General features: G+C 39.4%; 1 protein-coding gene across 3 annotated transcripts in view; it reads right to left on the bottom strand.

Moving 5' to 3' along the window:
- The window catches only part of DAB2 (DAB adaptor protein 2), a 63,800-nt gene that overhangs the window by 21,744 nt on the left and 25,784 nt on the right, over positions 1-16,272 (bottom strand). For all 3 annotated transcript variants that reach the window (XM_020996181.2, XM_020996189.2, XM_020996184.2), the window contains exons 2-5: positions 4,066-4,256; positions 2,475-2,614; positions 1,985-2,083; positions 1,005-1,136 (exon numbers count right to left, since the gene is read on the bottom strand). In XM_020996181.2, the coding sequence (XP_020851840.1) occupies positions 1,005-1,136; positions 1,985-2,083; positions 2,475-2,614; positions 4,066-4,156 (462 nt within the window). In that variant the 5' untranslated portion in view covers positions 4,157-4,256. The remainder of the gene's footprint in view (positions 1-1,004; positions 1,137-1,984; positions 2,084-2,474; positions 2,615-4,065; positions 4,257-16,272) is intronic.

Here is a 16,272-nt window from a genome sequence, read left to right as displayed (position 1 = left end):
TCAAATGATCACCAATGAATAGGTTTTAAAGTATAACTACTTCCAATTAGCATACAAAAGATGAAGACATTCTGGATCCCCTTTTAGATTTACCATACTCAATTGCTTTCAACACAGCTCCCAGCTGGGTAACAAGAATATTGGTGCAATGTAGTCTGCCAAGGAGACTCTTATCAGTCATAAATTAGTTCTAGAACCACCAAGAAAGCTCATTCAAACTGAGGTGTATACTTCACTGTTCTTTTTTCTCTTCTGTCCACAGCCCTAATTCTTAAAGATGTGGTAGGAGGCATATGTTGTCGTATATGGTTAATGTATAGGTTTGTTTTCTTTAGCTCTGCTTCTTTGTTATGGAAGAGAGAGGGTGGAAAGAATGAAAGAGAAATCACTGGAAAGTGACAACAATTTTAAAAATAAAAACCATTACTAAAAGAAAATGGTTCAGATGAAAAAAGAGAGAAGGAATCCAATGCTTAGGTCTTCCTAAAAGGAATCCAGGTTTTGACTTTTGTTTCTCAAATTTGAAAATGAGAAAAATGATAACTACCATGGGTTAAGCATAAAAAGACAGGTAAAGCAGACCAAAAAAACTCCTAAAAAACAAAAAAACAAAAAACAAAAACCCAAAGTCCCACTGACTAGAAAATTCATTTGTATAATTTATTTTTATTTGGTTGTCAATATTTGCTTGAAGACACACTTAGACATCTCCCTTCTATCTGCCATGTTCCAAATTGTTTACATTTGCTTTGGAGTAGGTCAAAGGAAAGTAGAAATGGAGTTAAATGTAACTTGACCTCACCTACCTCTCTCTGTGTATCCATAGCTAAGTGTGGAATTTCATGGAAACACTGGAAAGAATTGATTTTGTGTGTGTGTGTGTGTGTGTGTGTGTGTGTGTGTGTGTGTGTGTGATGTACAAAATCCCTTTTATTCTAATTTCAATTCCCCTCACCTTTTCCTGTATATTCCCCATCACTACCCCTGGGCCCTAGTGTTCTTACCTGCTGTGCAGTTTTTATGGCAAAAAACTGATGTTGTCCTTCTCCTCCACACACATAACCAAAAGCCCTATTGTCTGTCACATCTCGGGCAATGAAAGAGATCTTGTTTACGGGATGTTCGTGCTCGATCACCTGTGACAAAGTTATAACTTGTTTCTGGAAAACCACAAAGTCCATTTACCAGCCAGTACTACTAGCACCTCTTACTTTTACTGACATTAGACATGCCTCTTCAAGGAGCTAGAATTTGAGGGAAGAAAAAAGTTTGGCCTCTCATTGACTGCTAAAGCCACATTTTCCCTTGCAGGGCAAGTAGTAAAAAACCTCAATGGAAACAATGCATCTTCTGTTAAAACTATTTTCATTCTGCAAAGGTTTTTTTTTTTTGATGCTGTAATATAAGCACTAAATAAAGGGAAGATTAGAGGACTAGAAGCTTTTGAAGGGAATGACTAAGAAACAAGTAGGCCTACATAGTCCTTTGGCTAAAATAAAACCCAAAGTAGGGTATGAGGAGAATAAAGAGGTCTAAAAGGCAGTAGATTTTCTTGAGAAGAAAGCCATTAATGGTAGTTTAGAGAGAAGGCCCCAACCTTCATAGGAATAGATATTTCCCCCTCCCCTGCCATCCAATTCTTTAATGTTCATTTGAAGGGATGGTCTTATTTAGACACTGTTCCTGAGTTACATGCAATAAGGGAGACTCATTCCAAAATGGTCAGTCTAGTTTAACAACACTTCATGAAGCTGGAGAATTTGCATGTAAAAGAATTGATTAGCATTTGATTTCTTATCTTCTTCACTCTCCCTTCTTTCTAGCTAAAAATAAAAAATCCAACATCTCCATGGACAAGATCATTTTTCTCCACAACTTCAGGTGGAGTGAAGGAAGCTTACTCACTCAAGTTTCCAAGTCCTCAAAACCAGCTAGTCACATCAAGAACAATCACAAACCAAGCTCCATGCTAATGGATTCTTACCCCAGTTTTCTCATCAATTATTTTAATTCCAGAGAGAGAAATATTCAGCCAGATCTTCTGTTTGTGCTGTCCCTGAGACCGAGCAGCTACCGACATTCCCTGGAAGTTAGCATTGGGAAAGAGGAGAGGTTTAAAGCTGAAGGTCATGTCAAGGTGAGCTTTAATATTCACATTGGTTCACTGTCCATATAGCAGCTGTAGGCATGTTAAGAATCAGGTTAAACATTTAAATAGGGGATAGGGGGAGGTGATGGAAGCTAGACACAGTATAAATAACCACCCCCAAAAGATGAATATCTGTCTTAAAAGAGCTTCTTGCCCTGCTGCTACTGGAACTTCTGACCTTGAGGCTACATTGTCCTGACAGCAGAGACATTTAAATGAACTGTACCCAGAACAACCATGGTCACCACCCCAACAATCTTTCTGCTATGCTACTGCATACTGATTTCATTCCTTTCCCCCTATATTGCAGAGGTTGAGTCTTTACCTTCAATTTCATCATAGAGTCTTGACACATTTTATCCCCTCTTGCCTCTGGCACATCATCAATGCCAATTAGTTTGGCCTTGTATTTTACTCCATCACCTTTGAACCTGGCCAAGAGATATTCATCTGTCTTTTCTGTTCCTAGAGAAGGAAAAAAAAATAAAGCTTATAAATTGAAATACAACCCTAAGGTAAGAGCTGTTATGAAATATTTGACTCAAGACTCAGGAATGAAGATGCTTCAGAAGCTCTACAAGGTTTTGGAATATTTATGGCTGCTCTTGTCTCTTGGTTACACAAGGATTAATCCAGTTAATTGAGCAAGTCAGCTGTTTAGTCTTCATCCATCTCTGATTGTCTTTTGGCAATGTCACACTCAATAATACTTTATTTGGAGAATGATAGGGAAGGGTAGAGTGTGAAGAAAAAAGAATGCTTTGATTTCGTTCCATATCCCTAAGAAGATATGAAAAAATATATTAACTAGTAGCATCTTAGAGCTGAAGATTTCATTCAGATCTAAATTCCTTATAATGACAATCCCCTCCCTTTTTCTTGTGCTTTGAGAACAAGAGCCTAAAGACCTTCCATGGAACTTGAGGATATCATTACTCAGCTAATCTAGATTGGTGTCATGTTGTTCCCCTGAAAATATATATATATTTTAATGAAACATAAAATGCTATTCCAGACCTGGTGGCGTGTGAATTCATGCAATATTATTTTGCCATAAAAATGGTGAATGAGAAAATCACAGAAATCTGGAAAGACTTTTACAAGCTAACAGAGCAAAGCATGCAGAACTGTAATTGCAAATGCCATAATAATGTAAATAAAACCACCTCAGAAAGGCAGCTGCTCAGAAGTTGGAGTCTTTGTATAGAAAGAGATGTAGATTAGCATTGCCTTCTCACTTTCCTCTTTCCATTCGCCATTAAAAAAAAAAATTCTAACTCCTTTCATAAGGCAAGATTACATTTTTTCCCCATCAAGTAGGGTAAAGGAATCTCAAGATCATAATAAATATTCATCAATAATGAATCCAGATAAGATGATTATGGATTCCAGACCTGGCAAATAGTTACTACAATGGTCTTCTTTTCTTGGTTTAAAGGAAATGTTGTGAGTATTGGGGTGGAGTGAAGAGAGAAGATATTGAGGGAAATGCTGGATGTAATGAAACACAGAGACATGAAATTTTAAAATCCCAATCTACTGGTTTTGGAAAACTGAGAAAGGCTTACTAAAAACCTCATGGTGGCCCCCAAGTGACAAAGCAACATGCTTCTTGTGACAATCAAGTATAAGAGTTTTGCCATCTCTTCTCTAGCCACCTTCTCAGTTGAAAAAAAAGAACAGTATTATTTCCTCTCCTATTTTCTATTTAAGTTGGACAGTCTTCCTTCCTTCCTATTTTCTCAGGCTGTAGTACATTTCACTTAATCTTTTACTTACTGGAGATTCAGCCAAAGCATTCTCTCACTGGCTCAGCTCTTCCTTGGTGTCAGAATTTCCCTAACTCTAAAGTAACAAACTCACAAAACCCATGATTTTTCTTTGTCAAAACATCAGGTCAAGAAGATCCTTTGTACCTTTCTTTTTTTCTTTTTTTGACGATGATTTGGGGGTTGCCTGTTGCTCAGGCTGACCATTGGCCATGTTGGTTTCTACTTCAGCAGACATTTTGAGGAAGCTGGCTGCAAACCCTGGCTCCAGGAGATGCTTAGAGATCCCAGGAGGATTCACAATTGGGGAATCTCAGATGGACATAATCCAAGATGATCTGTAAGCAGAAGTCAGAGGCATATGCCCACATAAGTTACACTAAGACATAAGAACAATAGAACTTAGCACACAATAAGTTCTAAAGATTCTATGTTGCTAATTTTTTTCATGTCTCCCATTTGACAGAGTTCTGATGTTTGAGAGACACAATTTCCATGGTAAGTTCTTAACCAGTTCAACAAGATCAGTTATTTAAGTGGAAATTGACCCTGTTGAGTGTCTCCATAGGTTAGTTATTTAGTTGTTTCAGTGGTGTCCAACTGTTCCCAACCCCATTTGGGGTTTTCTTCACAGAGATACTGGAGTGATTTGCCATTTCCTTCTCCGGCTCATTTTAGAGATGAAGAACTGAGGCAAACTGGGTCAAGTGATTTGCCCAGGGTTACATAGTTAGTAAGTGTCTAAGGCTGGATTTGAACTCAGAAGATGAGTCTTCTTAATTCCATGCCTGGTGCTTTATCCACTGCTACTTAGTAGCCCTAGGTGCCCTAGGCTATTAGCTAGGTAATTTTGGCTTGAAGTTGAGCAATTGGATTAAAACATCCACTATGAAAAAGTCCCACCCCCATTCATTGTAGGTTACAATTTTTGTTTGTTTGTTTGTTTGTTTTTAGAACAGAATGCTTGTCAGAGGTTGATTTTAGAAGACCCTATGAATGCCAAACAGGACTAGCATCTCAGCTCAATCCAAACAGCAAGTCCCGGTATACACAAGTCCTTCTGTTAGGTAACAGCAATACAAAGATAAAACTGTTCTCACTTTATGAAGTTTACAGTCTGCTGCATTGGTTGTGGGAGGAGGAGGGGAATGAATAGGACTTGCAAGCAAATGATAGAGGTCAGAATAGAATTAGAGGCATAGAAAAGATCCAAAGTGATCTAAAAGCATTTAAGGATACTTTGCTGGGGGAGAAAAGAGGAATACATTTGCAAAAGAAGGATTCATCCATGTTAGACCCTCAAGGAAGGATTTCAGCAGGAAGAAGTATTGTAGGAATGAATTCTAGACATGGGCCAACCTGTAATAAAGTACAGGATGAAATAATGAATGGCTACCAGTATAGTCTGGGTTGTACTTAGAATACATAGTATGTATAGTATGTAAGGTATAGTATGCATCAGGGCTAGAAAGGCATATTGGAGCTAGATTGTAACTCTAATTGAAACCCAGGCTAAGTAGTTGGTATATTATCCAAAAGCAAGAGGGAAGCAGTGGTGTTTCATTTCCCCCCCTTTAAAAACAGACTAATGATGCTGTCAGACCTAACAAATAGTAGAGGCAGGGAGATCATTTAAAAGACTAATTATTTGAAGTAGTTTAGTACAAGAACATTGGCTGTGGAGTCAAAGAGAGGAACTAGGTGAGGGGGGTTTCCCCTTCGGAGGTGGGGAATTACTCCAGCTAATGCAATTGGACACCTTCTAGGCGACTTATGGTCTTACAGAGAGTTGTTTAGCACACTAAGAAGTTCAGTGACTGGCCCAGGGTCACAAAGGCAGTAGGTGTTAAGGGTGGGACTTGAAGCCAGGTCTTCTGTTCTGGGAGAAAGAATTGACCTTAATGATTAATGAAGAAACTAAACAAAATTTACTAACTATACAATTCATTTGATGTTTTAGTTGAGAGAAACCGAAAAGGATTTATTGGTGGAATATGGTACGCATATATCTTTTTTTTTTAAAGTTTGTTCCTTTATATTTAAGGATTTGGGTAGAAGTGGGCTATTACTACTACTGCATATAAGCATAATTCTGAAAAATGGTAAATGGCAGTCTCTGAATTCTTAGGGTTGGAAGGAACCTTAGAGGTCATCTCATCCTACCCAGAGCTAAAAAATTTCATCCTCTACATTACCAACAAGTGGTCATCAAGGCTTTGCTTTAAAAACCATAACAACAGGTAACCTGGACGCCTGAGGTCCATGCTGTTTTGGGTTAGTTCTAATTATCTTTCAGTTTTCCCAACAGCCCCCAATTAGAACTGAATGATTCTCGATAGAATTAAGCAAGCTAATAATTGTGTGTTGCTATTTGTTCATGAGGAAACTTTGTTTTTGAAGGGTCAGTTTAACAGGACTAGACATCTTCTACAATCTATTAATTTCTTTGTAGCATTATCTAAGAGGCAACATCAATAGGACACATTTTGCAACAGAATCTCTGCTCTAGTAGCTTCAATGGGTGGTGGGGATAAAAAGGTAAAAGTTAAACAGTCATGGTTAACATACAAATCTAGAGTACCGAAAGTTTTCCTAGACCAGAATATCTGAATCATTCCCCAAAGACAAAAGTATCTCTTGTTTTGCAACAACTGAAAAGAGAAATCTTAACTAAAGTCATGAGACACTATTAATTGTTAAGTCCAAGAAGCCTATATCCTTGGGTTCAGAAAACCCTTCCCCAAAAAAGCCTGCACTTAATTTCCTCTCTCAGAGCCTCCCTCCTTTCTATACATACACACACACACACACACACACACACACACACACACACACACACACACACACACACACACCCCTCTGATTCCTCAACAACGAACCACTCTTTAAAGTATCTATAGAATCACTTGCATTTATTCTTCAAAAAAAGAAAAATTGGAGGGCTTATCCAGATTTTTGAGTAACAATATCTCAAGCTTAATGAGCTAAGAGTTCCTAGGGCTCTCCTATGGAAGTCAATAGTCTTTATTTTGTTTTCTTCCAAGTTTATAAATGGTTAACCATTTAGGGATGTGCAAACATGAAAGGTAAAAAAAAAAGTTTGTAGTTCACAGGTTTTTGCCTTCTAATCAGTTCTATTCAAAGAGATAACTATTGTGGAACCTAAGTCACCAAAAATGCTCAAGAATTATCATTCAAAATGCATTTATTAAAGGCTTTCTGTGAGTGGACATGCGGCAGGAGGAACCAATGAAAAAAATGGAACAGTTCCTCCCCTCAAGAAGCTTTCATTCTATTGGGGAGGGAAGGAAATCAATGAAAGCATAAACAAACAAACAAAAACAAACAAACAAACAAACACAAAGTAACGTGTGGATGAGTTTTTAAAAAAGTTAGCAAAGTCTTCTTGTGAGAAAGTGGTTTGAGAAGTCTTGAATGAAGCTCTGGGTTGGTTCTAAGAGGCAGAGTGGGGGAAGAGGTAGGGCATTCTAGGCATGGGGTGGCGTTGGGGGCATGTCAATCTTTGCAAAGTTATAGAGGCTTGAGAAGGAATGTTTTATATGGGGAAAATGGCAGTTTGACTGGACTACAGAATACACAAAGGAGAGTAATATTCAATATAATTGTCACAGACTTGATCTCCAAAGTATCAAGTACATTTCACAGATAGGATATTCTACCATGTTAATCAGCTCGATTCTGGTGCACTCTCAGGTTAGGCTAAAAGAAGAGTTCCCCAGTAAGTCTTGCCCTTAAAAAAAACACACACACAAATTTACCATGGGTTTAGTTTTCCTAGGGGATGTAATTTCATCCATAAAGGATTTAGTTATACACGCTAGAGCTTAAGCTCTTTGAGGTGAAGAACTAGTTTTCTGGATCACTATTTCCTATCAAATAATAAGCCCTTAAATGTTTGTTGAATTGAGATTGGGAAAGTCAATTATTAAAGTGTCCTAGCTAAGACAGAATAAGACATTGTTTTGTAGGTGAGTGTATACCATGAGGTCACTGGTGCTGTGCATGCTTAGGTTGACCAGGAAGTGCCCTAGTTCCTGGGACAGATACTAATACTAGAAGTCCTGTTAGGTGCAAAGATCATTGAGGTGGGGGGCATTTTTGAGCCAGTAGCACTTTTCAACAAAAAACAAGTTTGAGGCCACCCGACCACTATGTATCACACCCCTCCCACAAAAGCTTTCTCCCCCCCACAGGTAATACCCCCTAAAACTGGAAACTACACCAACTACTGAGCAGGGCCATTAAGGCTTTGCCCAGAAGGGCACACCCTTTCCTGGTGGCAATCTCCTACAAAAGGGAGGGGGGCAAGAAATTCCAGGTCCCTATTAAGTTGATTTAGGATAAAGAACAGATTGGGACAAGATCCCCTGGAGTGATGTTATTCAAAACCAGGTGTGATTGCACACATGGGAGCAGTTGTATGTATGGCTGGTTCCCCCAGGTTCTTTTCTGCTTAAGGGGATGTGGGGCCCTTCAGGAAAACAGGCTATTTACTTCTTGGGATTCATTCCTCCCAGATAAAGGGGCTGTGTAGCAATGGGGAAGTCCGGGAGACAAGAATTCTGCCTGGGAAGTTATTCCTCAACAATGAACCACTCACAGAGATGGGGCATTGCAGGGCTGGGCTATTCTTTTCTGTACTGTTGTCATTCTGAGGAGAGGAGTGGCATAACTACAGGGTGGCCCCACAATGAGCAGGCTGGGAGGGGGGAGTACAAAAAGTCCCAACTAGGATTCTCTCCTCCCTCTCCACCTGCCACTAAGGTTGTCCTAGGTTTACCTAACAATTTCTAGTTATGTACTTGCTATCATTAAAAACAAGTTTTGTAGTCAAGAGAGGGGTAGAAAAAAAATCATGTATGAATTAATGTTTATGGAAATCATCAGAGATTTTCTAAGCTTGATATATGGAGTATAGCTCAGGACTAGAAGGAAACTAGAGATTCTAAGAGGCAGAGGCAAGGAGAGAACACTCCAGGCACGAAAGGAGGAGATGGAATTACTAGAAAGGGCAAGAGGGACCTAATTTTTCAAGTATCCAAGACAACTGACATATGGTGGACAGGCAAGGAAAGCCAGGTAAACACCATTTTGCAGTTTCTCCCAAAAGCTTCTGTAAATTTGCGCTTAAAGCTTCTGTTACACATTACCCTTTTATTAGATTAAGTGCTATAGCTTCATTCTCAATCAATAGACTTGATGGATGTGTGTGTGTGTGTGTGTGTGTGTGTGTGTGTGTGTGTGTGTGTGTGTGTGTGTGAAGCACGAATTCAAGTAAGAGATCAGTTTGGAGTGGTAATAAAACAAAAGTACAAAAGGGATGTTTTGAGTTAGAATGGCATTTTCCCTATCCTGGGGAAGTGAGAGAAGACAGTAAATCCTGACAGAAACACCGTAGAAACGCTTAAAACTCTGGCCTGTTGGAGCCACAGGAAATATAGTAAGAAGTCATATATTCCTAGCTAGGTTCATTGTAGCTGAAAGGTAGGTACCAAACTCCTCATTTGTCAGGTGATCCTATGTGCAACGTTGTCTCATACTCAACTTATCCCTAATTATTTTGCAAAAAAAGAAATGGTATCAAGAGGTCAGGGATGACAAATCAGTAACCTTCAGCTGCTCCTGTCTGCTAAGTCTGGAGTTTTTTTTTTTTAATTCAGAGCCAATTAAAATGAAAGTACTAAATTCTGGATAAAGCAGGCCACTTCCCTCACTAAAGGTCTAAGGGTTTTGAAATTGCCATTTTTGTCCAAGATCGTGAAACCGTCAGTTCTCTGCCCATTTATTTAGGCAGCAAGTTTCTCAGAAATTAAGAAGTGGCATTTGTTTGTTGGGGACAGAGTTAAAATTTAATCTGATTAGATTCTAGACCTTGTCCAACTGGGGCATTATCCCTTGGATTGTAACTTGCAACTTCCGTTTTCCAAGTGGCCCTAAGCACATGATTTGTTAGGAGCTCAGAAGTCTTTTGCTTCCCCTTTTGCAACCGACCACAGGAGAGGACTATGCCTGCACTTACACTAGTAGGAATTTGCCTCCTGTCACAGGTTCATGCCTGGTCACATCGTAAAGGGCCACAATAATTTTTAAACTACAACTCAAGGTGAAGAGAGGTCATCATCATCATCATCATCATCATCATCATCAGTGCTCCAGCACTGGCCTGAGACTGACACAAACTGTGTTAATTTTGGTGATCAACGATGACTAAGGTTATAAATCTGAAAGGGAACTCAGAGGTTATCTGGGTGGGGCCTGTGGGGCCCAACTCCCTTATTTTACAGATGAGGAAACTGAGATCCAGAGAGGGTTCTGTATTATTTACCTAAGGTCACATGATGGCAGGGTGAGGATTCCAAATCCTGAACATTCCACTCATTGTGTACTCATCATCATTCTGGGAATCAATGACAAACTTGTCTGAGGCAGTATTGGGATAGAGTGAAGTTTGCCCTGGGAACTTCAAGAGGCACCAGGGATATAAGTACAAAACAAAAACCTGCTATATCTCCCCAGGCTTCTTTCTTGACATCCCCTCAGGGTCCAACTATTAACCGGTTGAGCAAACAAAAGGCACTCGGAGAATTTATTTCAAGATTTTAACTAAATATTTCTGAGGACAGTTAAGGTCAGTTATTTAACTCATTAACAACTTTAATCCTAATTATAGGCTATTGGGAGAAGCTAGGTAGAGTCCAAATAGAGGTATGACTTTAGGGATGGGTGTTAACTATTACGACTCTAATCACCTCCATCACAAAATAAGTATTACAATCAAGTATTAGATTAGGGGTGAAAGATTACACCCACTAAGAAACACCTGGGTTTTGGTTCTCTGCTGTTTCTGCACTTACTTTTCTTCTCTGCCCTTCCATTTGGTTATGCATAAAAATCAATGGATTACGGGGCAGCTAGGTGGCAGAGTAGATAGAGCAGCGGCATTGGATTCAGGAGGACCTGAGTTCAAATCCAGCCTCAGACACATAACACTTACTAGCTGTGTGACCCTGGGAAAGTCACTTAATTCCATTGCCTAGCCCCCAAAAAATAATAATCAAGGGATTCAGGGTTCCTCCAGTTCTAAAACTATATGAGATTCTCTGATTAATTAGGGTACTTATATGGAACAGGTAGGAAGTTGAGGTGGGGGGGAGAGTGAAGATAAGAAGTACAATTTAAAATTATAATAAGAATACAATTAATGGTAACAAGGCTCTAGAGACTTCTATAGATCTTTTGATTCCCCAATAATAATAATAATAATAATAATAATAATAATATAATAATAATAATAATATAATAATAGTTAAGGGGCAGTTAGGCAGCACAACGGATAGAGCGCCGGCCTTGGAATGAGAAGGACCTGAGTTCAAATCTGGCCTCACACACATGACACTTATTAGCTGTGTGATCCTGGTCAAGTCACTATTACCTGTTTGCCTCAGCTCCTCATCTGTAAAATGAGTTGGAGAAGGAAGTGGCAAACCACTCCAGTATCTCTGCCAAGAAAACCCCAAATGGGGTCATGAAGAGTCAGACACAACTGAAAATGACTGAATGACGACGTATAGCACTTACTACATGTCAGTTACTGTGCTAAATGCTTTATAATGATTATTTCATTTGTTCCTGGGAGGACTCTATTTTACAGATGAAGAAACTGAGGCAAACAGAGTTTAAGTGTCTTGGCCAAAGTCATACCGCTTAGTAAGTGTCCGAGGCTGGATTGGACTCCAGGCCCAGCACTCCATCCAATGCATCACCTAGCTGTCCTTTGGGCTATCTTTCAAGCCATGCCCTCACCCCAATGGTTGCTAAAGGTTTCCCTGAAAAGGTTTTTATTTTTTTGAAGTCTTAGGATGGCATCCTAATGAATGTTGCAGGATGAGGTAATCATCCCTGTTCCTTATTTACCTATATTTGATGTGCTGTTTCTCTTAGCTACAGTAACCCCATTGACTTTCAAATGCCAGCATTTGGCTGGCTCCTCAAGGAAGGACCAAACAAAACAGAAGCAAGCCAAGGAAAACAAGAGTTCAGAACATTATAAAAAGTGTCATAAACATCTTTGCTAGAATGTCCAGTACTTTGTCCTTTTTATAGTCTGTACTTTCCTTTTCTCTTGGTACTTTGTGCCTGTTTTAGCTGAAGTGATGGATTAATGTAAAATATTAACTTCCCCGCCAAACTGTAGAGGCCAAGAACCAGCCTTTATCACCATCATCAGAGTCTCCAGTTGAGAATAAGAAGTTGCCAGAGATGCTGCAAAATCAGAGTTATTTTGTTCCCCACATTGGAGCCAATACTTTCCTTCTGTAACTGCTCAAATTCCTATCCTATTAGAAAGGGCTGTTCTGCTCTTCCTGCAAATGCCACGTCTTGAGAGCAGGGAGATTAATTCAGCCAATAGTTCATTTGGGGGAACTTGTGCATATTTACAAACATACAAGGGAATAGGCTACAGTCAATTGTCTCCCAGTTAAAGTACTTCGCCCGGCTGTGGGGCCCTAGTAACTGGAGAACACGTTTGTAAGCCAGGATGCTACACACAAGTTATGCATTCACAGGAAGCATGTGTCATTTACACTTAACCCTCCAAGGCAGGGAATGCTTCATTCATTTTACTGAATATTTGTAGAAGGAAGAGATGTTGCTTTCTATCTCTAGGACCAATTCAGATGGGATATTCAAATTATAAACAAAAAACTGGCTTAGTTTGTGCAGAATATTCCTTTTAATGAGCAATTGCTAAGTGTTGGAATGAGCAATCACTGAGCTGATATAGAGGAAAAGAAGGGGGGAAAGATAATTTTTTCCCTAATTAGAAATGATTGGGTGAGTTTATTCAAGGTTAGGGGCTCAATATCCTATGTGAATAACAACAGGGCAGAGCTTTTAGGGCAATACTTAATCCATTTCAATCAAGCCAAACTAGAGATTGACTGAATCAGCCAACTGGTCTTCAGAGCATCCAAGTGGTAATAAGTTGCCAGGTGTGGTCTTCAGTTTGGCCTGACCCAGATGAGGAAGATAGATCTCCCTACAAGTCTCTTTTAAAGCTTAATATCATAGTCCTTTTCAATCTTTAAAATGACTTAAGATCAGAGAATCTTAGATATAGATGGGAATTTAAAGATTATGGATTACAGATGAAGGGACTGAGGTCAAATGATTTTACTTCAGATCATAGCTAGCTGGTAGCAAAGCTAGGACTAGATTCCAAGGAGATGGGAGATAGCGGAACCAACTTAATTCTCCAAAGACCACTCATCAGAAGCCTCTGGTTGGTTATCCTCCTTGAGAACCAGATACCATGAAATCTTGAAGGGAGAAATGAGTTTCCTGTGTAAAACTATCCTGTGGCAAATGGATATAGCAGGCAGAGAGAGAGAGAGAGAGAGAGAGCACTTTATAATTTTTAGCTAGTCCAAATGTACACTTTGCAAAGTCGCTTAGTGGCGAATGGTATGCTTGGTACATATTGGATAGTACCAATCAGCCCATTAAAAAGGATGTTGCTGCCCAGAACACAACATTTGGCTGGCTCAGAGAAACTCCTTGGAGATCAAAGAATTTAACTTTGTTTTGGTACACTCCCTCCTAATCAGTGTTTGGATTTTGGGAGACTTTCTTCTCAGGCACATGTTAGAAGTTTGAGTTCTTAGTTTGGCAATTTAAGTCCTCCTGGCTCATTGTGAGTGAGTGACCCCACCCTTGATTTTTAAGTAAAAACTTCCAGGAAGACTGTCTCCTCTTAAAAGAACCCTAGGGAAGAAAATGTACTGCCAGAGACCTAGGCCTTGCTGCTCATTTTTCCATGCATAAATGGCCTCTAAAGAATGACTGCAAGGAGTAGGTTAAAGAACAGAGAGCAGAAACACTTGAGGGCTATCTTGATCTCAGGCCCCCATGGACTTATTTTGTGGAGTAGAATCAGAGGGCATCTGAGTTTCCCAAGGAAAACCTCCCTAAGCCGGGAACATGTATAAAGTAGTGCCCTTGAGAATTAGTCTATTCACTGTCAGTTCCTTATAGGCACCAGTCAGACTGCAGACCCACTGTATTAAGTACTGATACAAAGGATAAAGAGGGATTAAAAAAAAAAGAACCAAACCATGGTTATTTCCTTTAAAAGCTGAGACAAGACAAAGAACATCACACCACTGCAGAAATGTATGCAGGAGCATGGATCTAAAGATGCAAGTGACCTCAGAAACCCTCCAATGCAACCTCTACATTTTATAGATGAGGTAACAGAGGCCCAGTGTGGTTATCTGAATTGACTAAGGTCAAGCTGGTAAGTAAAAGTCAGAGGCAGGATTTGAACCCCCATCCTAGGATCCTAGAGATTTGGGTGTCTCTTTCCTCATACATTCCCTGTTTCTATTCCTCTTTAAGTGTCCTGGTTGTACTTTGTTTTAAAGGAATAGGGGCTATATTAAAAACCTAGTAAATCACTTTGTGGAAAGGGTGGTCTCTGTGCCTGTGTACGACCCTGGTGATATTCATACCTTACTCAAACAGTCAAGAAACATTTCTTAAAAACTTAGCATGTATTGGGCATTGTGTGTTAAATGCTGGGCATTAAAAAAAAGCTGAAAGACAGTCCCTGTTCTCAGATGGTGGACTTTCTAATGGAGGTGACAGCATGTAAATTAGAAGATACTATAAGATGCATACAGAGTATATAAAAGTAATGTGAAAGGTTCTATGCTTTTCCAACAACCACCCTTCCTCATCTTGATTTGGATACTGCTAAAGCCCCATTGTTCAGTTATTTCAGTCATGTCCAACTCTTCCTGAAACCATTTGAAGTTTTCTTGGCAAAGACACTGGAGTGGTTTGCTAGTTTACAGATGAAGAAACTGAGGCAAACAGGATTAAGTGACTTGCCCAGGGTCACATAGCTAGTCAGGCTGGATTTAAACTCAGGAAGATGAGTCCTCCTGACTGCTGGCTCAGCATTCTATCCACTGCGCCTCCTAAGTTCCCTACAGCTAAAGCTTCAGCACTGACTAAATCTTATAACTCCCAGCTAGTAGTGTTCAGGTAAATATTTACCAAACAGCTCTCAGAGGGAAAAAAAAGTATGTGTGACACATGAATTTTATCTGCATTATTAACATCTCCATCTATACAATCAATGAAATAATAAATCCAGACCAGGTTTGTGGTATTTGCCTTTCTCACATTGAAAACTTAATTATTGTCCCTTGGAGCTGGCTTCAGCATACCCCTTTCTTCCAGCTGACATATTAGAACAGCTAAACTCAAGCACCTGAAAACTAACTCGGTGAATGACATTTGGGACCACTTACATTTTCCAGGTCAAGAGGATATCATTATATCACTCAAAACTCTAGTTCCTTCTGGAAAAGTTAGTAATGGGATTGAAGAGCCCATAAAGATAAGAGATACTTATCTAGCATACTGATCAAGTCTGATTTGTAAAGAACTTTAAAAAAAAAAAAAGCCTGCCTAACTTTCTTTTCTGCATTGCTATCAGAGATTGGAGTTTTTCCCTCCCTGGCATGAAACAATCCTGGAGAGTTAGGTAATGACTACATTAAATATGCAGCATATATTCTTTGAGCATGTGGGTTTAAGGACACAATGGGATATTCAAATCAGTCCCTGTGTGGCTTGGCCTATAGGGACAATTGTGCACATAAATCTGAAAAATAATTACTGAATGTTACTCATATTCTCTACCCTAATGCCATTGCAATGGCATAATCTCAAAAAACATAATATTCATCTGGAGAGATCAAGAAAGTATCTTGTTTAGAAACATCTGTATTTGAAATAATGATTAGTTGTATACTGAGAGCTAAATACACTTAAATGTGGCTGGCATCAGCTTCTAACACAGAAACCTGAACCAAAAAAAAATTTTTTTGAAGCAGGTGAAATTAATTTTATCCCAACTCAAAAAACATTTTCAACACTGTTTTTGTCCTTATCTTAAATTCCACTAAGCCTTAGTGGAGTTAATGTCTCAGCAGGGGTCCAAGACATATTCCTTGCCCAAGATTGGTCTGTGTTCTTGTTTCTGAACAGAGGCCTTGCAGCCTGGTGGATAAAATGCTTCATTTGTTGGTAGGTTGAGACTCAAGAAGAGCTAGGTTTGAATCCAGCACTTTCTAGTTATATGTCTATGGGGTTATCCTGAAAGCCCAGTTTCCTCTCCTGTGAAATCGAGATACCTTAGTACCTACCTCATTGGATTGTCAGACTCAAACAAGAGGATGTATGTGAAATTCCATAAAGATGCCAGTTATTACTATCTCAGAGCAGGCACAAATTAGAGCACATGCCATAGTTTCCTTGGTC

This window comes from Phascolarctos cinereus, unplaced genomic scaffold (assembly GCF_003287225.1).
Source record: "Phascolarctos cinereus isolate Bilbo 61053 unplaced genomic scaffold, phaCin_HiC Scaffold_4;HRSCAF=312, whole genome shotgun sequence".
Lineage (NCBI taxonomy): Eukaryota > Metazoa > Chordata > Mammalia > Diprotodontia > Phascolarctidae > Phascolarctos > Phascolarctos cinereus.
The sequence above is the reverse complement of the archived record's forward strand: the minus strand, read 5'-3'. Positions and strand labels throughout refer to the sequence as shown.